A 23,983-nucleotide genomic window follows, 5' to 3' on the forward strand; every position below is an offset into this window, starting at 1 on the left:
ATAGATCTAGGGGTAAAACTCAGAAAAAGACTTTGACATTATAATTTGCTCTTGGGTCAATTTTTCCCCTTCTTTTCTCTTTAAAAGCAGGTCTTTATTGGTAGCTTGTGGAAAAAATGTTCTATGCAATAAATAAAAACCAAAAGAAGTCACCACATTAATATTTGACACATATTGCGAAGATTAACTATAAATTTATTGTTTTTAGAAGGTTGGTTTTTTTTATGAATATTTAAGTAAATAATACTTAACTTCCCTTAAAATAAAGAGGTTAAAAACTAGCACACCCGACTTACTATAAAAAATTTAAAAGAACTAAAATGCCTTGTAAGTTATATTTATAATATCAAATTACTATATTTACTTTCCTTTTGACTGCAGAATTTTTAACTCCTCTTGGCTTCCATGACACCACTTGTTTGCTGAAATTATTTTTTTGGTATAGAACTACCATTCTTGTAGTTTCTCTTTGTTTTCCTTCATTAACTCCTCTTCATCTGCTAGTTCCTTGAACTTAGTGTTTTGGGGTTTCCCTGTTGGTTCTCTTCTGTTATTTCTGCATTGTCTCTCTAGGCAGTAACACTGGTTTTTGCTATCTCTGTTCTGTTTTATATTGTTTTCCATTGGAGCCTCTGTCCACCTCCAGCCCTGGGCCTGAAGCCTAACAGTCCTCTCTTCTGAGAAAGGTTGGAAGATTTTTAGCTCTCATGCAGTTTTACCTATGTTGTTGAAAATTCCTTGTTCTGTGTGTTTGTTTGTTTGTTTTTAAAGATTTTATTTACTTGACAGAAAGAGACACAGAGAGAGAGGGAACACAAGCAGGGGGAGTGGGAGAGGGAGAAGCAGGCCTCCCATGGAGCAGGGAGCCCGATGCGGGGCTCGATCCCAGGGATCATGACCTGAGCTGAAGGCAGACGCTTAACGACTGAGCCACCCAGGCACTCCTGTTCTGTGTTTTATTCTTACTGAGAAATTGTATCTGTTTTCTTATTTGAGACCTTTTATTCTTTTATATTACTTTAAAAATATATGAAATAGGGGCACCTGGATGGCTCAGTCAGTTAAGCATCTGCCTTTGGCTCAGGTCACAATCCCAGGATCCTGGGATTGAGCCCCAAGTCGAGTCTGCTTCTCCCTCTACCTCTGCCCCTCCCCCTTCTTGTGCTTGCTCGCTCTCTCTCTCTCTCTCTAATAAATAAATAAATTAGTTAATTAATTAGTTAAAAATATGTGAAATAGAACATTCCCCAATAGAGGAGACTGTATTCTATTGTACATGTATAGCAGCCATGTGATTATTCTCCCCTTCTTTTTGGAAATTTATCATTTCCATTCCTGTCCACACACTGGTAATTCAATGGTCTAAATTATTTGTATACAATTGAAATATTTGAAATGGACAGATTCCCAGTGTGGGTTGGGTGAGTATGTGGGAAAATCATTCCACCAAGAGAGATCTGACTTCACCCTCAGATTTTAACACCTCTAATTTCTTGAACAAATCTCTTTGCTTCTTTCTCTCATGAAGGTATGAAAACTTTTTAATTTTTTAACACATAGCATTCATAAAAGCTAGAGACCATACTTTTTCATGCTGTTCTATTTCATTTTTTTTTTTTAGTGATGTGGACCCACTAAATTTGTATCATGAGTTGCTATAAGGTCATGACCTGTGGTTTGAAAAACACTCATACCATAAATCTTTGAGTTTCCCCCATAATGAAATATGATATGCCGGGTCTTCCATATATTCCTTTCAGTTACTATCAACATAATTAATATATCACATATGAGATCATCTTTATGTTTTGCTATGACTTCTTTGTCTTATAAAAATTTAGATATGATATTAATATATATGCCTTCTTTTTGTATTGTTTTTGTCATTTACCATATAGTTACCATTTTGGGGGAGTATGACCTTTGCCTTTATATTTGATTTTTAAACAACTTGTGTTTAAAAAAAATATTTTGAAACTATGACAAACTTAGAGAAAAATCACAAGTGAAGTACAAAGAAATTCTTTCACTTTGTAAAGAATTGGAGAGTAGATTGCAGACCTGATGTTTCATCACCACCAAAGACTTTAATATATATTTCCTACAGATAAGAAAGATATTTTTCTGTATAACTACAGTGTAGCCATAATAAGTGGGAAGTTGATACAGCAGGGGCTGTGGGATGGGGAGGAAAATAGAACAAGATACAATTAAGTAGACTTGACAATTCGATGAGTGCTTATATAAGGTAAAAGAGAAAGACAGTAGCATTGAAAAAAGCATATCAACTACCCTTTTGTAAGTTTGTGGTATATGTGTAAATTGGGAAATGACCTACATTAAAAATGTTTAGTTACAACACCTTGATATTGATGTTCTGTGGGAATATAATTTTAAAATACTGTCTTCTAATAGCGGAAGAAATATTTGACCATGGATTTTGTTACTGTTGTCTACTATTAAGATTTATTGTTAAATAATTGGGATTTTGAGTCAAGTAATAGAATCTATTGAAAAGCTTTAACAGGAGAAGTGAGATATTTTGGAAATCATCCTAGGTTCTGAGGATAATGTCAGTGAGTTAAGGATATTGAAAGAAAACAGCAGGGCAGTCAGATCCTTTCCTTGCCATTAGTGGTTCTCTAAACTTTAATTTCTTCCCCTGCTGTCCACATTGGGCTTTCCTGGACATTGGTCATATAACGTTGCTCCATTTTGAGACCTTCGGTACTTAAAAGGAAAGAAACAAAAAACGTTCTTTGGTAGAAATATCAGATAACTTGCCAGGACCAACTGAAAAAATGGTATTAATGAAAGAAGTAAACTTGAATTTTGAAGCTGTGAAAATTTTGTTTTAGGTATGGTAGGGCATTGCTTATTAAAATAGTCTCAATTTTTATAGAAAGAAAAGTTGATGATGAAGACTTGTTATTTATTTTTAGCAAGGAACTGAAACTAAAATTTTATCTGAAAAACTCCATAGTTCAGTTAAAATAGAACATGAAGGGTAAAGGTCAGGAAGGTTTTGTGAGTTTTTTCTGTTAGAAAAATAAATTAATGTCTTTCTCCAGGTTTAAATAAGGAAAAAATGTAAGTGTCGTTATTTATTCTTTGTGGGCATACAGGCAGCTCTCCTGTGTTCTTATCGAAATCTTAAACTTCTCTTTAGAATTTAAATGAAATGGCTTCATTACTCCGTCTTAAAAATAATATTGTTAGCTTTTTGTTAGGAGAATCAGAAGAGAAGTTACCTAATTTCTTAAAGAGAAGTCACTTGTTCTGTGTTCATTTGCATGACCTGCTCTTTTAACCCTTTGCTCCTCGTCGGCTATTTTCCTACTTCCAGTATTTTATGGTATCCTGGAGAAAAGTATTTTTCCCCGGTAAAAACTGCATCGGATTTTGTTTATTAATATCGATAGCTACGTAAAGCCATTTCACCACGGTTTTAGTTTGCATATGAGCTCTTAAAATCAGGTTTTAGGTGTATTTTTAAAAAACTTGACTGCAGGAAGTGGCAGAGCTAGAGTTAATGTGTTACATGGAGGGAAGAACAGTCCATCGGGGGTTAAATTGCAGAGTCTAATGGAATAATAACTGGTAGCACCATCTGCTGGCCTACTTCCGCAGAAGGAGTCAGTATTTTTAACGACATCTCTAATATTCATGCTGATGCATTTTGATGCTTTGTGCATTCATTTCTTTCTGTGCTTTGTTGGAATCTGGCTATCTGCTTACAGCTATTGAGGAAACTCAGCTTTTTAGGAGGGGTTTACAGCCTTTTTCATATCTAAATAGGATGAACAGTGGCTATAAACTTGCCAAGGCAGAAATGTGTTGATAAATCACAATGTGTGTTTGTGGAGGGTTGTGCATCTCTTGGTTGCAGCTTGCTAAATAGGCCATTTAGGAATCTTCTTTCAATGCTTTTTTCTTGAGCACTGCCTGGGGTGGTGAAAAAGCAGAGGGCAAGCCTTTGTCTGACGCCAAAAATGTCTTCAGTGAAGAGGCCAAGAGGAAGGGTAAGTGAAAGCCTGAATGAGTGGGAGGAGGAGGGGTTCTTTGGGCTAAAAGGCTAATGGGATTGAATAACCTTCCTTATTACTGGCTGCTGCGGCGGGAGTCGTACTGCATCGCCATCTTGAGCTTGTTGCTGTTTTCCTCGAGTCTTGGTTATTTGTTATAGCCTGTAGGCCTTAAGGTGGCATTTTAGTGAGCGTTCCAAACCCCCCTTCCTTTCCCAGTGCTCCAGCACTGCTATGAAGCCTTTGATGAGGCAGGTATAGAAAAGATATCCAGTGAAGCACACTGGAATCAGCATGAAAATGTGTGTGGAAATTCCTGGTGGTTTTTTCCTTTGCTATAGTCAGAGGCATGTTTACGGGTAAGAACATAACAAAACTGTGATCTGAGTATATGTGGATGAATACGTGTTTGGAGAAGATTTTTTTTTTTTTTTAAATGCTGTTGATCTGCTTCCTGTGATCTTGCTAAAATATTAATAATTTTAACGTAAAACTGTAAAACTTGGGGTTTTTTTCAGAATTGCTTGAGCAAAATAATTATGATACAGAAAGAAAAAAATTCACATTTAACTCTTTCACGGAAAAACTAAAACTTTCTCTAATTTTAAGTATGGGAATGTCTCTTTACTAACTAGCTATGTTGCTGCATAGATTGCACATTAAAAAATGATTTAAATGATTTCAGGTTCTAGTTCTAATTTCTTGTAAAGAGAAGCTTTATATTTCTAAAAATTATAATAAACTAAGGAGTAGTCAATTCTAAATTAAAATTGCTATTTTAAATTTATTAATTTTCAGAGTTCTGGAGTGAGGAGGAAAGAAAAGACTTATTTCAAATGCACAGAGTATTTGTGTGGAAAAACCTTCATTTTTAAAAGCAGTAGTTGAGCTTTTTATTTTATACCTACACTAATTTCTAGATCAACACACTGTTTTAATTTTAAATTTGTTTGTAGCACTCACATACTGGTTCACATATTTTACTTTAAGCATAATCTTAAATGTTCGTATATTTATGTTAATTGTTCAGATGTACTTTGATACGTTGTGTAAAAAGTATTCTGATTTCTCTAGCCTCCATCTTCCAAGAAGAGTGATGGTTCTGGGACATATACTAAGTTGCAGAATACCCAGGTGAGGATCATGTCTGAGAAGAAGCAGAGAAAAAAAGTGGAATCAGAAAGCAAGCAAGAAAAGGCTAATCGGATAATATCAGAGGCCATAGCAAAAGCAAAGGAACGTGGGGAACGCAATATTCCACGAGTAATGAGTCCTGAAAACTTCCCTAGTGCTTCAGTTGAAGGAAAAGAGGAAAAGAAAGGTAGACGGATGAAATCCAAGCCAAAGGACAAAGAGAGCAAAAAACCAAAAACTTGTTCTAAGTTAAAAGAGAAGACAAAAATTGGGTAAGTTGGTTAAGAATTAAATTTAATTCCTTTGAATTTTTTTGTCAGAGTGCAGTCTGTCTCATCTTTTACTTTTGATTTTATGTATTTACTCCCACTTTGAAGTTTTAAGTTGTTAGATGCTATGTGTACCTTATTTCTTTTTTTGAATGAATTGGGGAATATTCCAAGATTTACTACATTTTACAATTCTGTGAACATAGCTTTTTGTATATTAATATTAGTAAAAGGAATTTAAATTAGGAAAATATGTCATACATAAAACAGAAAAAGGAAAACAAAACCAAACCCATTGCTGTGCCAGTTCCAAATTCACTTTCTTTACAGAAAGTGCATTGAAATCTTCTACAAGATTTCTTTACCTCTTAGTTGTACTTCATTGGGCACCTTATAATTTGGAAATGTGAGATACAGTCCTTTCTCATAAACCCACAACTGTGGACTAAATGGAATGACAAGAAAACTAAGACCATTTAAATCAACGATGAGCAGTTCTAACCTCTGACTGGTCTACTCCCCTCACTGTCTTTCTGATTTACTTTATGTAATAAAGAGGCCAGGTGAGGATTAATGCTCCAAGAGAATTATAAGGCCAAGGAATTGCTCTAGAGGGGTATGTTAATCCTTGGTGTTTTTATATGACTACTCATCTGATATATTTTCAAAAAACAAAATAAAATAAATGTTAATATTTGTATTATATTTAAATTTTTGCATGCCAGGGTAAAAATAACCGAAGGCCAACAGTTTGGAATTTTTTTTTTTACAGGAATATTTGGCCATTTTTGCAGGCTTTTTTCTTTTTTTTCCACACAAAGTACACAGTAAAAAATTTCTTTATTATGAAAATCTTCATTTGCTTAAGAAATAATTGATACATTATATAGATATTTAGAACTAATACAAATTTGTAACACAAATTAATTCTCAGCATTTTAAATGCAGTCACCAAACTGAATTATATTGTCATGTCCTGATGCCTTTCAATCCAAACCATTAAATAACATGGGCTCTCTTGCCATAATAGAGCAGTGACTAATGTTTGTGATTTTTACATTTTATTTGCAGACAGCAAAAACGAAATTTGAAAGTTAAATTTCTGCTCCTTTATTTAAAGGTTTTGGCATGAAGGTATCTTATTTTTCCAATATTATGTCTAGTTTTAATTAGGAAATCCCATATTTAATCCTTTAATGTATTAAGAGTTAGTATAATTAAAGTTTTCCAGTTTTAACTTACACAGAGACATAGGTAAAGTGTTGTACCATTTGGAAGGGCATTAAAAAAATAATGCACAAACCAAGAGAAACTGGTAGAGAAACTTCAAAAGTTACAATAAGTTTAAATTTGGGAGGAAATAGGTAGAGGCAAAAGATACCAGAAATGAATCTGTTTCTAGAAAAACAATGTACATAAGGGGAAATTAGAAATAATCATAATAGAGAGAAACGTGGATTTTTGAAACGTGCATATGGTAGGGAGTAGTAATATATTGCAGTAGAGTGTCTGACTTATTCTGTGATATTTATATTTTTGTTAGAAGTAGGTAGATTATTGGGCGCCTGGGTGGCTCAGTTGGTTAAGCAACTGCCTTCGGCTCAGGTCATGATCCTGGAATCCCGGGATCGAGTCCCGCATCGGGCTCCCTGCTCAGCGAGGAGCCTGCTTCTCCCTCTGACCCTCCCCCCTCTCATGTACTCTCTCATTCTCGCTCTCTCAAATAAATAAATAAATCTTAAAAAAAAAAAAAAAAGAAGTAGGTAGATTATTAATAAATGATCTTAATATTGCACAGTGTTGATCAATTTAGTAGTTGTTTTTAGAGAGAGCATTCTTGAGAAAACAGGTGAAAATTGTATTGGAAAGATAAATACATGGCAAGACACTGAGCAGTTGCTAGAGAAAACTTTGTTGAGATTATAAGATCATCCTTTTGATAGAGGAATTTTTAAGTTGCAGCCAAGTAAAGTAAAATGGAAGCTTGCCTTCTATGTTGTTATTAAGCGGTTGGAGTAAAACAAGGACCTCTTGGTCATCTTTATCAGACAAAGACAAAGATTGTCATGTTGGAGGAAAAAATGTAGTTGGAAATGAAATTTATATACAACTTGGAGTTCCTATACTAGTCAATTGAAATATTACTGTACTTTCCAGTAAGCTGCTATATTTAAATTTTGAATTTGACAAGTTTTTAATTTCTGTGTCATTCATTTTTTTATTTTTTAAAGATTTTATTTATTTATTTGACAGAGAGAGACACAGCGAGAGAGGGAACACAAGCAAGGGGAGTGGGAGAAGGAGAAGCAGGGTTCCCACTGAGCAGGGAGCCCGATGCGGGGCTTGATCCCAGGACCCTGGGATCATGACCTGAGCCGAAGGCAGACGCTTAACCAACTGAGCCACCCAGGGACCCCTGAAGTCATTTAAATAGTTAAGTTTAGTTGCATAATTTTAATTAACAGCATTTTATGATATATTAAACGTTTTCTTTTGAAAGTTTTATTTTTCTGCTAGTTTGAGAAGAGTTGGATTATTGCCACCATCAAAGGACAGATACCAGAGAAAGTTGAAGGAAACGTATGCTAGAGTTTAACCACCAGCAGTGAGAAATAGAAATTTTGAGAGTAGCTAAATTTGTAAACAGTAAGTTATGGTTGATGTACAGTCAGAGTTGGTGTTCATTTCACCCACACATGTGATTTGATACAGTCTAGAGAGAAGAAAACTAGTACTGCTTCTGCTTGCCAGTGTGCTTGAAACCTTTTTATCATTTCTGCTACTCTTGTAGATTAATTTTTTAAAAAATACAAGGAAAAAAGGGCCCCTTTCAGAGCACTTGTGTACAGTCTCATTTCATCTTTCCACCTCTCTGAGTTATGTCGGCACACAGTGTGCTAGTTTGCTTAAGTTCTTTGGCTTTGGAGCCAAGAGTATTTGTTCAAATCCCAGTTTTGTCACCTACAAGCAGTGTGACCCTGGACAAATACTTAACCTCCAAGCTTTAATTTCTTCCTGTGTAGAAAGGGGATAATGATAGTACTTGCCTCATGGTGTTATTTTGGGGATGAAATGATTTAATAGCATTTAAAGCATATGGAGCAGTACCCGGAATTTAATAAATGTCCGTCATTATTTTCTGAAAACATAAATAGCATGTAGCTATTTAGGGAAAGGGCTGCGGCCAGGAGCCACGCCCCTTTCTTCAAGCCTAAACTTTCACTCATCTGCCTAGGTTCTCTTTCCATTAAGGCTCTGTTCCTAAATAAGACCAGTTAAAAAAGTTAGGCTAACAGGGCGCCTGGGTGGCTCAGTCGGTTAAGCGTCTGCCTTCGGCTCAGGTCATGATCCTGGAGTCCTGGGATCGAGTCCCACATCGGGCTCCCTGCTCAGTGGGGGAGTCTGCTTCTCCCTCTGACCCTCCTCCCTCTCATGCTGTCTGTCTCTCATTCTCTCTCTCTCAAATAAATAAATAAAATCTTTAAAAAAAAAAAAAAAAGGCTAACAGTGCTCACTTTGGTAGCACATCTACTTAAAAAAATCAAACAAAAACAGTTGCTAATTGTTAAGAGGGGTAATAGGTTAACTTATTAATGGCTTTTTTCATATGAGCATGCTTCTGTTTATCAGGTAGCTAGGGTAGGATTTAGGAGAGGTAAATTTTGTTTGAAAGGGTTGACCACGGTTAAGTGGAAGGTGGTGAGTTGAAATGGAAATGGCAGGTATAAAATAGTGAGGTAGGGAAACAGCCTTTTGCTGCTTTAATGTTGGTCATGATCTTGGCAGTCAGGTTCTAACAAGCTGCCTTTCAACTAGAATAGCATATATTTCTTTAGTAATAATAGGTACATAATAGATGCTCCATGAATGGAATGGAATGAATTTTGTGAAATGAATGAATGAGTAGATTAAATATTAAATGTTACCAAATGGTTGGATTTGATTTGTTAAATCAAAAACAGAAATGGCAAGCTAATCCTTCACTGAAACCTCAGGGACATAGCTAATGGTTTAGTATAGTAGAGAGTTAGATTCTCAAATAAATTCATTCTAAGACTTCAAGTAGAATTTTCTTACGGTTCTATGTGTGATTTGATTATATAGTAGAATATCACATGATTTAATTGGAGCATTTTTAAATTTATGGTTTATAACTTTAACATTTAAATTATGTGTCCATGTTGTCAATTAGAATTTACTTCTGTGTGTTACAGATTATTGGACTGGCATAGGTAGAATGATTTTGATACTTAAAAATGTTTTATGGCCCTACAGATTTAATCAGTCCTTCATGATTAAACTTATTTTCTTTTTTGTGTTATTCATAATTATTCTTTCTGTGTGCTAGATATCAAGTGGCTAGAAATAGCTGTTCTCTTGAGTAAAAGCAGAAAACTCTAAATTAGGAAATATTTATCAAATTCAAGTAGAAATTAAGGACGTTGGGATGCCTGGGTGGCTCAGTCGGTTAGGCGTCTGCCTTCCTCTCAGGTCATGATTCCAGGGGCCTGGGATCAAGTTCTGCATCAGGCTCCTTGCTCAGCTGGGAGCCTGCTTCTCCCTCTGCCTGCCGTTCCCCCTGTGCACGCGCACTCTCTCTCTCTCTCTGATGAATAAATGAATAAAATCTTTAAAAAAAAAAAAAAAAAAGAAAGAAATTAAAGATGTTATATTATAAAGAAAAACAATAAAACATAATTAAATTTTGAAATTATATTGTGCCCTTTTTTGCTATAGTTTGAGACCGCAGAAAGGAAGAAGGAAAATAACATTAATTAATTACCTTGCATCATATATATACATATATGTATGTGTATTTTTTAAATAAAACTAACATGTAAGCTTGTCCATATGCATGTCTGTAGAGATACATTTACATCTAAATAATAAAATATATAAGGAAAAAATGAATTAACAAAATCTGAGGGAAAATATGAATCATCAGAAATTGAGAATTATCATTTCATAGTCCATGTTATTAATAAAGTGACAAATGAGACCCTGTTTGCATGTATTCAGAATAGTAAGAATTTAATATCTGGATAAAATATAAATATATTAATTAATTGTTTCTTGTCATATGACCAAAAAAAAAAAAACCTGGAAAAAATGTATGATATAAATTTATTATATTTTTAAAATTATTAATCATATGCCATTAGTAGTCTATAGAGGTTCTGTAATTTTTAAATGCCAGGCAGGTAAAAAGTTTATTGATTTCACTCCTTAGATCTAAACTTAAACTCAGTGAAAATCTGAAACACATTCATCTGCAGAAAGAATTGATACAGCGTGCATTATTTGTTATGAATTCAATGAAGATTTGCAGTTCCATTTTTAAGAAGTATACCTTTACATAAAATGTATTAGTAAGGTCTGTCATTAGCAATGTGTTGTATGTATTTCATTGAATCTAAGATGGCATTGATTATAAGGCACACCATTATTTTATGTGTAAGAAAGAAAAAAAATATTGCCAGTTAAAACTATGGCATGTGTTTGATTATTAAATGAATCTCGATTTCATAGATGTTAATAATATGGGGAAAATATGTATCTTAGAGCCACTGAAGTAAAGTTTTTGATTTAATGCTCCTACTCTGTCAGTATTTTTCAACATAAACACCCTTTTGTCTTTTAAAAAAGAAGTATTTTTTAAGAATAAGAATATGTCGGGCGCCTGGGTGGCTCAGTTATTAAGGGTCTGCCTTAGGCTCAGGTCGTGATCCCAGGACCCTGGGATCAAGCCCCACATCGGGCTCCCTGCTCCGCGGGGAAGCCTGCTTCTCTCTCTCCTACTCCCCCTGCTTGTGTTCCCTCTCTTGCTATGTCTCTCTCTGTCAAATGAATAAATAAAATCTTTAAAAAAAAAAAAAAGAATATGTCAATATATTGACTATGATTATTAATACTTAGCTAATACTTGTATTGAAACAACTCAGTGATTCAACTTTTTTAAAAAATCCTATCCGTCCTTAAACAGGAAGTAATTTATAGTCCAAGTTACCAAGAGCATACAAGACAATGTTACTTTCACAAACTGCAGGATTAACTAAAATAAAGAACACTTTTTTAAAACTTGCTTTTCCGGGGCGCCTGGGTGGCTCAGTCATTAAGCGACTGCCTTCTGCTCGGGTCATGATGGGATCGAACCCCGCATCAGTCTCCCTGCTTGGCGGGGGGCCTTCTTCTCCCTCTCCCACTCCCCCTGCTTGTGTTCTGTCTCTCACTGTGTCTCTCTCTGTCAAATAAATAAATAAAATCTTTAAAAAAATAAAAAATAAAACTTGCTTTTCCCAGAGGAGTTTAAGCTGGAGTCTTGAGTTGACCCTTAAAATGGAGAAATTTCACCAGGTTAAAAGTTTTTCTTTTTTTAAGAAAAAGTTTCTATTTTATGACTTTAAAAATAGCTGCAGTGTCTTTCACTTGGCTTACAAAGAAAAACATTATAATGTGAAATAGTATTTTTGCTTGTTTCCTTCACTTATGATGAATTGGATGCATTAATTACAACAAATGGACTAATTGGGCAAGAGTCATTGTTTGTCCAATTATTGCAATGAGAGAATCAACAGGGGGCAATTACAGATTGACATTGTGTAGAATGCAGCTTGTTACTCAGCCTCTACTAATAAACATGTGGGTAGGATTCAGATGAGTGCATAAATTACATCTGAAAATCAAATATAGATGTCAGGTATAAACACTGAGGTTTCCTAGTGCAAATGAAATAATATTTCAAATTTATACTTAGTTTGAAATTGCCCTTTGCTGTCTGAAACAAGCTATGTTTTGATATTTAGTTCTTTTACTTGTTGCTGCAATTTGCTAACATTGATAACAGATCCCTTTAATGTTTTAAAAACAAACCTTGCAAAAAGCCCTTATTATTCATGTATTCTGTATTTTGCACTTTACTTTGGTGATATTTCTAAGAATAGCAAACTGTCAGTTTATTTGAAGAATGTATCTATAATGGAAGGCAGCTATGCTCACCACTATACCACCAACGCGAAGAATGTATCTATAATGAACTTTTAGTTTCATTTATAATGATATTATATTTTAGAATTCATATAGTAGACTCTTTGTGATCTGTGTTGGAAGAATGGAATGCTCTTTGGAAATTGGGTATTTTACTTAACTGATTTCATTTTATTTTTTCTACTTTCGGATCATCTGATTTCTCTCACATAATATTTATGGCAAATGTTTGTCATTTATACAGGTAGTAGAGATTTCTGGTTGTTAGAAAATCAGATAAACTTTAACCTTAATAATTTACTAAAAGATAATAATAGTTTCATATTTCTCTGTATCCATTAAACTATATATATTTATTGACATTAAGTACTGATTAGTTGAAATATAGTGTCATTTTATTTTAAAATCAGTAAGATGTTGGGAATAGTAGACTAGGAATAAAGAGACCTTTATTGTCTTTTACTAAACTTGTGACTCAGGCTTTTATTTCACCTTTTGGAGCTAAAGCTTCCCTATTAGTATATTGTGGGACTAGCACCTTATCTATCTCAGAGTTTTTCTCAGGATCAACTGAGATATCGTAAGCGAAAGCACTTTGGTGTGTTTTAAGTGCTCTATAAATATAAAATCATTTTATTATCCTGAATATTTGTTTGAGTTTTCTATGATAATAACTCTGAACCAGTGGTTCCCAAACCTGGTGGAACATCAGAATCTTTTAGGGAATTTTTTAAAAGTCTGATTGGAGTCCCACTTAACTAGATCAGAAGCCTGGGGTTGGGACCTACAAATCTGTATTATTATTATTATTTTTTTTTTTTTTTACTTTTTACTTTGAACTAATCTCAGACTTGCAAAAATAGGTCAGAGTTCCTTTAGACTCTTCACTTAGCTTCCTCAAATGTTAACATCTTATATAACCAAAGCACGATTATCAAACCCAGAAAAGAGCACTAACTAGTACAATTCTATTAACTTAGAAACCTCATACAAATTTTGTTAGTAGTTCCATTTTTGGGCCAGGATCCTACATTCCATTGTGTTGTCATCTCTCCTTACACTCCTCCAATTTGGGATAATTCCTTAGTCTCTGTCTTTTGTAATGTTTTCAGTTTTGAAGCATACTGGCCAGTGATTTTGTAGAATGTCTCTCAGTTTGGGTTTTTCTGATATTTTCCGATTAGGAATCCTTATTTTTAACAGACAGCCTTCTAATGAAGCCTTCCTCTCACACATTTAGGAATCACTCATCAATACCAACCTAATCTTTGTTCCCCTTTGTAGTTTCACCCATGTGCCATTTTAGAACTTTACAATAAACCAGTATGACTTCATTGTTTCCAAGAATCAGTGTTCTGTGTAAGTAACCCTAGTTTTTAAATCTTAAAATATGTCTGTATTTTACTGAGAAATATGTCAGTCAAGCATGACTTAATGTTTTAGAATCACCTTTTTCCTACCATGGAAATGTACCGTTTTTTAACAGAAAGGGCATGTGTAAATATTTTGGACTTTGTAAGGTTTAATAGCAAACTACCATATATGAAATATCTCTTACAAAGTTAGGATTTAAAAGAGATTTTTGCGTAGGTTAAGAATGGTTAATTTAAAAAGATTTTTGCATAGGTTAAGAATGGCTAATGAGTTTATGAAATAATGCTCTTCCCGGCCTATGGAACAACCTTGGAAGAAAATACAGAATATATGGAAAACACAATTTAAAAGGTCCTTTTTTGTTTTGAAGAACATTTTCAAATAATTAATATAATGAAGGTTTATCCTAAGGTATTACGGGCAATGTTTTTACTAGGACTTACCCTCCTCCACTAAAAAGGGTAGGTATCTGAGATTGATAGGGCAGCACTTACTAGTATTTCTTCTCTAGAGATTCAAGCAATATTTATAAAAATGTCTGAGCAAATGGCAGAGTGAATCCAATATATATTTCTACTACCTAATTTTACTTAGAGTTATCCCTGATCTTGCCACTGAAGACCAGCTGGACAAGTGTGTTAGGCTGTATTATGTAATCACAAGGAACATCATGCTTATCCTTAGGAGGAGGTTTTTACTGGAAGAGGGGACTTCTGGAAAACTAATAATGTCTTGTTTCTTGATCTAGAAGCTGGTTACACATTTATGTTCATTTGAGAAAATTCATGAAGCTGTTTTCTTTTGATGTGTGTACTTTTCTGAACTTATATAGTATTTTCACATTAGGAGACTGTTAGGTTTAGGGAAAGTGAGGGGTTGCATTTGGGAACATTTTGAGAGCGTCAGTTTAAGCTCTGGAGTGAGGCATACTTAATTTTTATTTCTAGTCTTACTGTCAGTGTGACTTTGAGCAAGGCATTTAACTTCCCTAAGCCCCCATTTCCTCCTCTTATAAAATGCTAGTATTCACTTCTCGGAATTGTATGAACATCAAATGAGAGAATGCATGTTAAAGTCAGCAGAGACTGCTTCCATAAACACTGGGTAAATGGAAGCTTTGAAAATGTAAAGGAGTTCCAAGAGTTCAGATAACAGTGGGTTGAGGACTGAAAATGAAATAGTCTGTATAGACGGTTGAGGAGGAGGAAAAACAAGATCATGTGGTATCTAATAGTAGATAGGACCTCAAGGGAGAGTTTTATGTTAGCAGGGAAACCAGACTAAGGAAAAGGGACCAGAAGAGGGAAGAAATGACCAGTGAAAGTGGTGAGAGGGAATGAAGCATAAACATGGTTGGTTCCTTAATGTTGTTCCAGAATATCTTTTTGTACTCTCTCTGATTTCCTGGTTCCAACATGAGCTGTGTTTGTACTTTTATTTGCTTGTCCGAAGAGTGCAGGTGAGACACCCAGTAAAAATTATCCTTCTCCTGTGGAAGGTGGTAATCATGCCATACAAGAATAATCTGGGAGTAACTCTTTCTAGAAGTTTCTTGCCTAATCATCCAGTCAGTGGCCATGTCAATTGATTTTGCCTCCATAATAAAGTTGTCCTTTTCTTCACCTCTTCATCCACACAGCGTGGCCCTGTGTTGCTCTCTTCATGCCTCACTTGAGTTGTCATTTGCCTGATTGCTGGTTTCCCTGCCTTGCGTTTCTCTTCTAGTTGCATCGCTTTCTTGTTTGAAATTCTTCCCCCACCAATTTTATTAAGATACAATTGACATATAACATTGTATTCATTTAAGATGTACAATATAATAATTTGACATATGTACCTATTGCAAAACTGTTGCCACAAAAGTCTAGTTAATACCCATCACCTCACTAGTTGCAAATTTTTTTTCTCGTGATGAGAACTTTGAAGATTCACTCTCTTAGCAACTTTCAAATATACAGTGCGGTATTGTTAACTGTGACCACCATGCTGTATTTTAAATCCATAGAACTTATTTGTGTAAAATTCTCATCTTCCAAATGCTTTATTTTCTTTTTTTCATGTATTCAGAATATCTCCGAGCCATTTGTTGTCAGTGGTGAACAAGACAGATTCTGTTTCAATTCCTGCCCTGCGGAGCTTAAAAGCTGGCCTTAAGCTAAAATGTTGATTCCTTACATGTCATACAGGATCTTCTGTGATCTTCACCCTATCTAGATGACCATCCCTCTGCTTCCTCCTCCTGCTTTGTGGATCTCTGACATGCTCTTGTCACTGTGCATTTCTCTCATTCTCCTGTAATATCCCCCCTACCTGGAATGCACGCTCTGTCTTCTTTCACTACCAGTTGAACTCCCTTTTATCATTCATTTCCTATCTCAAACTTTACCTTTTCTGTAAAGGTACTCCTTTACAGTAGACAGAAGCACTTCTTTTGTGCTCACATTACATCCGGTACTAACTTCTTCTGAGTTTGAACCGTGTTCATATTTTAACAATGATACTTTAACGTTAGGGACTGTGTCAAATCCTAGAACCTAGGAGTACCTGGCATATAATAATTAGAGGTTAGTTCAGAAATTACTGTGTCAGGACTTCGCTAAGAACTCATTTGCATTATCCCACTTAATTCTCAACAACAGTAGAGGTAGCTATTATAGGATCCCTATTTTCCTGGCAGGGAAACTAAGGCTAAAAGAGATCAAATAATTTGCCAGGTGTCTTACAGATAAGCAAATGGTAGAATCAGGTTTAAAATCTTTGATGCTTTGATTTCAAAGTGTGTGCTCTTAACCTCCAAGTTCTCCCACATTAATAAATAATTGTTGAAGAAAGTTCTTCTATCTTTCTGATACATCATACTTAAAAATATTTGGGGAAATTTTCTCTGTTTGGAATATGGATATCTAAAATAGAATTTCCCTGATTAGCAATTAGCATGGTTTATGATTAGTATGATACTTCAAAATCATGCCCTCTCATCTGTTGAACCAGAATAAGGAAATGTGGGAGCTCTGTACTTTCTACCTCTGATCAGGAAAAAAAACTGAAAACACATTTTCATTTTAAACATTTGTATTTGATGTGTGTATATAAATATTAATATATATACACACACACACACATATATATATGAGAGAGACAGGCAAACTGTGGAAATATAAAAAAAGAGTTTTTAACTCTTTAGGAACATATACTGCAGCTAAGATAAGCCTTAGCATAAATGAAATAATTAAAGGACAATCCATTGTTGAAGTGTTTTCAGTAAGGGAGAAATTAGGGTAAAAAGTAGTAGAGGCTTCTAGGGAATAGGTGGGATAGAAGGACATTAAGTAGAATTTGAACTTAGTAAGAGGTAGAAGGGTGAGAAACCCTCATTCCAAATCTACAAGACAATAAATGAATTATTTTAATTACTAAATACAATTATATCACCTGACATTTTTTCCCATGAAAAATAATTTTGAGCCTGAGAAACAAGTGATAGAACTTGACTGCCTTTCTGTGCTTAAAAGTATGTTAACTGTAATACTGGTTTGTATTTTGTTCCATTAGAATGCAGTTTTTGTCTCGAAAATGTCATTATGGATTTCATGATAATTATCCTCTTTGGTTGAACATTCATGTGATATGAAATGGAAGAATGTTTATCATGGCAATCTTAATATGACCACAAATGGAAAAAGGCAGAGTTCACACTGTTTACTCTTTTCCTCTTGAAACAGCAAACTCATTATTACATTGGGTAAGAAACAAAAAAGAAAGAATGAGTCTTCAGATGAGCTATCTGATACAGAGCAGATGCCACAACATACATGCAAAGAGGAAGACTCTCAAGTGAGTATTACATTTTTTTCTGAGAAATGAAGCACTGATAGAATTATCTAGGTAGCCTAAACCTGCTTTATGGTTATTTATACCCTAGTTTAGTAATAAAACTACATTTTATTATATGGTAGAACTTGAAGACAGCATTATGACAATATGCTTCTAATAGTATTACCATAGAATGTTGGACCTGGGAGGAAACTTACATATCCTCTCTAAACCCCTCATTTTTCAGATAGTGAAACCAAATCCCAGAGAGGTTAATAACAGTCCAAAGTCCCTGATGGCTTTTAGCATGGAGAAATAGCTAGTGATATTATCCTGTACTTATATAGTGCTTTGAATTGAACTTAATGATGGAGATCCTAAGTTTTAGAATCACATACAGTGATAGAGCAAATGGATTGAATCATTACTAGAGATAATTCCTTTGGTCTGCTTCTGTCAAGGAAAAGATAACCAATTATATTTAAAATCCCCTAATGTAGACAAGCATACTGTGCATTTTGCCTTTTTTTTAATAGGTGGATATTCAAAATAATCTTGTGAAGTTAAAAAAATATATATATATATATTTATATATATAGGGAAGGTCATAATAATTCAGGCCACCCTCTGCTCTCTAATAATTAAAGTACAACTCTAGGCCGTTATGGGTGGTGGCAGTTGTTGAATTATGGGGCCAGAAAGCCCCTGAATGGCCTTTCTTCTTCCTTATGCAGCTTCTTATCCAATGGGAGAGTAGTGGCTCAAGGCTCCTGGGCTGCTGCAAGAGTTGAGGTAAGGGCAGTGACTGAGCTCCTAATATTATATGGCCTGGCTTTTTCTTCACATGTTACCCTTCACTCAGGCAGACTTACAGTTACCTTATTCACCATGAGAAAATTCAGTTTAATTTTTACTAGCATAAGGCTGGCCATTTTTCCATCTTGTAATTACCAAACAATGAAATGGTAGAATAGGTTAACATGCACATTTCTTCCAAACCTTTCCTTGTAGTATTAGGTTGCTTTGATGGGCATGTTGCTTTAACACTAAAATATAGGTGAAGAAGAAAAGAAATACTTCCTAGTAAACGATTATAAATCTGTTTTACTGATATATTTAAATGTACCATATCAATGATGGAGAGGTCCATGTAGCTTTCAACCACCAGGGACTATCAAGATTTGAAGGCTGAAAAAATAAGTTTCAGGCTTGGAGTCAGGTGGAAATCTAAAAATCTGAATGTGATATTTAATTTTTTACCTTTAATCTTAATACACAGTACTTCAGTAGTCTGACTGTATTTGCAGACTTCATTAAAAAAACAAACGCAGCACATTATATTAGGATTATTATAGGAAACAACATGTTATAACAAAATATTAGTCATTTATGAGTGTATTTCTGACGGCTTATGTGAAGCGTTGTGGACTGACCCGTTGAAGCCTCTAAGACAGAAGAAAAAAAGCTGGAAAGAAATTCGAAGAAAGAATTTGTCACTATTTTAAATTGTGCTTTGTAAACATTAAGAGAAAGAAAGCCAGAAAAAAGCACATTAGCCAAAAATGGGTACACCAAATTAGTTTTTATATTTTTAAAGTAGTAGTGATACTACATGACAGAGAAAGATAATTTGATGAGAGTGGCACCTCATTTGGCTCTGCCTGATGTGTAACTGGGTACTCTAGTAGAATATAATTTATTCCACTGTAATGATTCCAGCTATAATCTTATAATATCTATAATAATCTTATAATATTCCAGCTATAATCATATAACTTGGACTTTTTAATTAATCTTTTAGACTGATAAAGTCTTCATGAGGGTGCAGTTTACAAATTTATTGCTCTCATTTTATCTTGTGAAGAATCAACTAAATTTGCACTTTTGAGAGTTCAAAGGATTCTTTCAGGCCACTCATTTACAATTTACTAAAGACCTAAGTGAGGCATTTCAAAGAGCTAATAGATGCCTAAATGACCAGAAAGGAAACTTAAATGCTGAAAACATCAAACAGAATCTTCTAAAAGTATACTGAATTATTCTTAAACTTCATTATTTAGAAGATTTGTGCCCAGGGGCGCCTGGGTGGCTCGGTCATTAAGCGTCTGCCTTCTGCTCAGGTCATAATCCCAGGGTCCTGGGATCGAACCCCAGCATCAGGCTCCCTGCTCTGCAGGAAGCCTGCTTCTCCCTCTCCTACTCCCCCTACTTGTGTTCCCTCTCTCGCTGTGTCTCTCTCTGTCAAATAAATAAATAAAATCTTTAAAAAAAAAAAAAGATTTGTGCCCAGTGAGACATAACATTGGTAATACATGTTATTGTTAGAATAATAAATGTCACTGTTGGTTTATTAATTTAAACTATTCTTGAATATTCAGAGCCATATGATGCCTGTTGTAGAACTCTAAATATTCCTTTAGCCTTGTATTAGACTAGAGATCCATAGACTTTTTCTCTCAAGTAATAATAAATATTACATATTTTTTTCAAAATACGATGTGGGAAAATTTGGTTTTCTACAAGTCCTTTTATTATAACTTTTATATGCCACCTTCCCGGTCTCCCATATTAACAAAAGTGTTACTTTGAGTTTTGAAAATGTAAATGTCTTCATGGCCAAGAGGTGATGAGACCCATCCTAATTGAGCCATGAAGTTATCTACTCTACTTGGCTGAGCTAACTTACCATATTAGTGCCTTTCTTTCTCTCAATATTCCACAACTCAAGAGAAAGAGGCAAAGGCACACTAAAGGCCATTGCGACTTTTTGGATGCCGAGAAGTTTCCCCCCAGGCTGCTGCACTGATGGAGCCATATTTGTCATGGAAATAGGAAAGGCCTGCCAAATTGAGGGTACTGGCAGAAACCAAAAGGAGAATACATGGGTTATTTTCAGGTCACATTATGGGGGAATGTCATGGGAGTTACTAAATATATAAAAGAAAATGGCATAGAGAAAGGAAGAAGGGGTTGATTTACCAAATATTGAGCAATAGAAAAGTTGGCTAAGATTCCTCCACCCATGAAATTTTAAAGAAGTGGAAAAAAGCAAACCTAAGTCCTCTGAAGTTGTCAAGCCAACGTGAGATTTTGATTTTATAGTGGGGAACATCAAATATTAGATCTTTAGGGTGGTAAGTAAAGCCATGTGTATTTGATACCTGATTTAAAATCACTTAGTTTATTTTAAAATTATGGTACTACATATAATACTTTTCAAAACGCTTACTTCTGGTTTTAATAGTGATGTTCTTTATTTTTAAGGGAAGCTAGTAAAGTTAGTAAAACACTGGTTCTTCTTTCATACACATTTAATTATTTGGTAGATTTACTTGATTATTTTGTGTATCTCGTTTAAAACATTTTATATTCTTTTGTTTTATTCTGTTTTAAACACAAGTTCATGGATTTTGTGGTAAATATTGTTTGATTTATTCTTTTAGTTTTATGTCCCCGATTAATTATTTAACCAGTATTCATCTGATGCACTTTTTAGGTTTGGGGCAGAAACTGAAAGTATTAACAGTTTAAAATATGTGTTGCCCAAAGAGTTAAATAGCTAAATAAAGCATGTTTTACTCTTCTGAACAATAGTTTCTAAAGAGAAGTAATAAAACAATAAACGTATTACTAATAAAATAGGTTTTGCCCAAGCTGTGAAATAGTTAAATAAAATAAATCTTTTTATTCCTAACAATTTCTAAAGAAAAGTAATAAAGGTATTACTAATCTTTGTTATTTGAAACCTTAGGAAGTAAAACAAGATTCTAAGCCTGTGAGAAAGGGCAAGTTACAATCTTCCTTTAATTAAAAGGAAAAATGAGAAAAGATGAGTGTCGAATACAATTTCAGAAATGTAATGTACAAAATTGCCACACTAAAAGTAATTGTTTTAAAAATCTTTCCTTTAAAATCTATCATATAAATATGATCCTTATGGTTCATTGCAGAAAAGAAGATCAAATCGTCAAATTAAAAGAAAAAAATATGCAGAAGATGCAGAAGGGAAACAATCTGAAGAAGAGGTTAAAGGTTCTATGAAAATAAAAAAGAATTCAGCTCCTTTACCTGGTGAACAGCCTTTACAATTATTTGTGGTAAGACAGATTTGGAATTATGACTATAAATCATTTGAAACCAACATATTTTCTTTAAAATACTTTTATTATCTTTCCTCCTAAAACCTACTCCAACTTTTCCTCCTGGATTCCCTATTGTAGTTAATAGAACCATTAATTATTCAGATCAGAAACCTAGGAATTCATCCTCTCTGTTTTCTTCCTTTGCTTCTTCATCCGGTTTATCACCATGTTTTTCACACCCTAAATAGATATTTCTGAAACTCCTCCAGATTCTATACTTTCTGCAGAATATTTCTAAATTACAGGCCTGATCATAGTACTTTATACTTAAAGCTCCTCTTATAGCTTCCTAAGTCTCACAAAAAATAATGATGCCTTCTTAGCACATCATATAAAGCCCTTTGTATGAATTTTTTTTGGGCTTATCTCCAGCCACTGCTTTACAAGCACTGAATCCTCTGACCTTCTGAACATAGGTGCACTCTCTGTCTTTGATTATGCATTTTCCTCTTTTAATCTTCCTTATTTGGATTGTGAACCAACCACTCCTCTGCCAGCTGAGTGATCTGATACCTTGGGCAAGTACTTAGTTCTCTGTGCCTGAGCTTCCTAATCTGTACAGTGGAGAGATGACAATGGCATAGTGTAGTTGCAAGGATTAAATTAGTTAATGTATGTAAAGTGCTGACAATAATGCCGAGCCCATTAAGAAGCACAGTATGTTTACCATGATGATGATGATGCAGATGATGACAAGGACAATAACAGCAATGATTTCTTTTTCCATTTTTATATTCCTAACATTTAACACAGTGCCTGTCACATGTGCTAAATAAACTGAATTTTAGTGTGTTCATAAACATACAAAGTGGCAACTAAAGGAATTTTTAGAATGTGACATTGTATCTTCTTTCCTCCATCCCATAGGAGAATCCAAGTGAAGAAGATGCTGCAATTGTAGACAAAATACTATCTTCTAGAACTGTAAAAAAGGAAGTAAGTAATTGCACATTACATTTTACCCTTTATAGTCCATGGCCTGATTATTAAAGTCATAAGTATTGATTTTATTTTCTTAGGTATCACCTGGAGTGATGATTGATACAGAAGAATTTTTTGTAAAATACAAGAATTAGTAAGTATCTAAGTTAGAAAATGCTGATTTATATATAAATTAATATATTTAAAAATATTAAGTTAAATTATTTTTTTATTTTACCTGAATTTTAAAATGTTTTATTAGTTCAAAACTTTTTGTGGTAAAATTTAAGTGAATTTTTTTCAGGAAATGTTAATTATTAACATCAAAATGCAGGAATCTTTATAAAATATTCTTTTACAAATTATAGACATTACTTATTATATTGTTGAACTTTTCATATTATTCAAGTTTTTTCTATACTTAGGTGAAAAAGTGTTTTAAATAAAATTACATTGGTTTCAAAACAAGTTAGCTTTCTGATCATGACAAAACTGTTACAATGAGGAAATAAATGATAAATCACGTCTCATTACCTTTATGACTTGGTTTATCATTCTCTTTCTATGTGGCAAATGGCACACCTTTATACTACAGTCTTCTTAGGATATAGTGACCACAGTGGCTTTAGAAATTGTATGGAGTCTGTTGCCATTAAATGAAATGATGAGCTACCTATTTGTAAAGTCGAATATTCTGTATTGGATGCTGTGAATAAAAATAAATCTTAAAAAGCAAAACATGTTTTTCTATGTCATTCTAATATATTGCTTTTATAAAAATTTTAGCTCCTATCTTCACTGTGAGTGGGCCACAGAACAGCAGCTTTTGAAAGATAAAAGGATCCAGCAGAAAATCAAACGATTCAAATTGAGACAAGCACAAAGAGCACATTTTTTTGCAGATGTAAGAAAAAGAAATAAATGAAACTATTATGTGTTGAACTCTGAACACATGCAGTATTTATCAAATTTTAAATATTATTCATTTTAATTCTTAGGCTTCCAAGTTTGATATTTGAACACAAATGCGTCTACATATAGTAATTTTCTCTCACCAAATTTAGCTTGGAAACTAGCTGAAACAGGAACACTGATAATTCGGAGTGGTAGATAACTCTTGTATTTTTAAATTAGCATGAAATACATGCTAATTCAACTTAGAGTTGAATATGAGTGGGTTAATATCTCAGAGAATTGTATCAGCAAAGTTATACAAGTAATGGAAATGGTAATGTAGCAAATAAATGGAAACTTAAGATTTTTCAGTACGTGAAATACATTGCATATTTTCTATGCCAGGTTGGTGTATGTATGAACAAAC

The 23,983-nt window shown here is 34.1% G+C and overlaps 1 protein-coding gene across 3 annotated transcripts in view; it reads left to right on the plus strand.

Moving 5' to 3' along the window:
- Positions 1–23,983, plus strand: part of CHD9 (chromodomain helicase DNA binding protein 9) — a 167,728-nt gene that overhangs the window by 60,324 nt on the left and 83,421 nt on the right. For 2 of the 3 annotated variants that reach the window (XM_044922305.1, XM_044922306.1), the window contains exons 1-7: positions 3,993–4,022; positions 5,100–5,431; positions 17,509–17,620; positions 21,550–21,696; positions 22,609–22,677; positions 22,761–22,816; positions 23,449–23,566. In XM_044922305.1, coding sequence (XP_044778240.1) covers positions 3,993–4,022; positions 5,100–5,431; positions 17,509–17,620; positions 21,550–21,696; positions 22,609–22,677; positions 22,761–22,816; positions 23,449–23,566 — 864 coding nt within the window. Of the gene's footprint in view, positions 1–3,992; positions 4,023–5,099; positions 5,432–17,508; positions 17,621–21,549; positions 21,697–22,608; positions 22,678–22,760; positions 22,817–23,448; positions 23,567–23,983 lie in introns of those variants that run through there. The other variant, XM_044922304.1, reaches the window with a different exon arrangement.

The sequence above is a fragment of the Neomonachus schauinslandi genome, chromosome 16 (assembly GCF_002201575.2).
Source record: "Neomonachus schauinslandi chromosome 16, ASM220157v2, whole genome shotgun sequence".
In the NCBI taxonomy this organism is placed as follows: domain Eukaryota; kingdom Metazoa; phylum Chordata; class Mammalia; order Carnivora; family Phocidae; genus Neomonachus; species Neomonachus schauinslandi.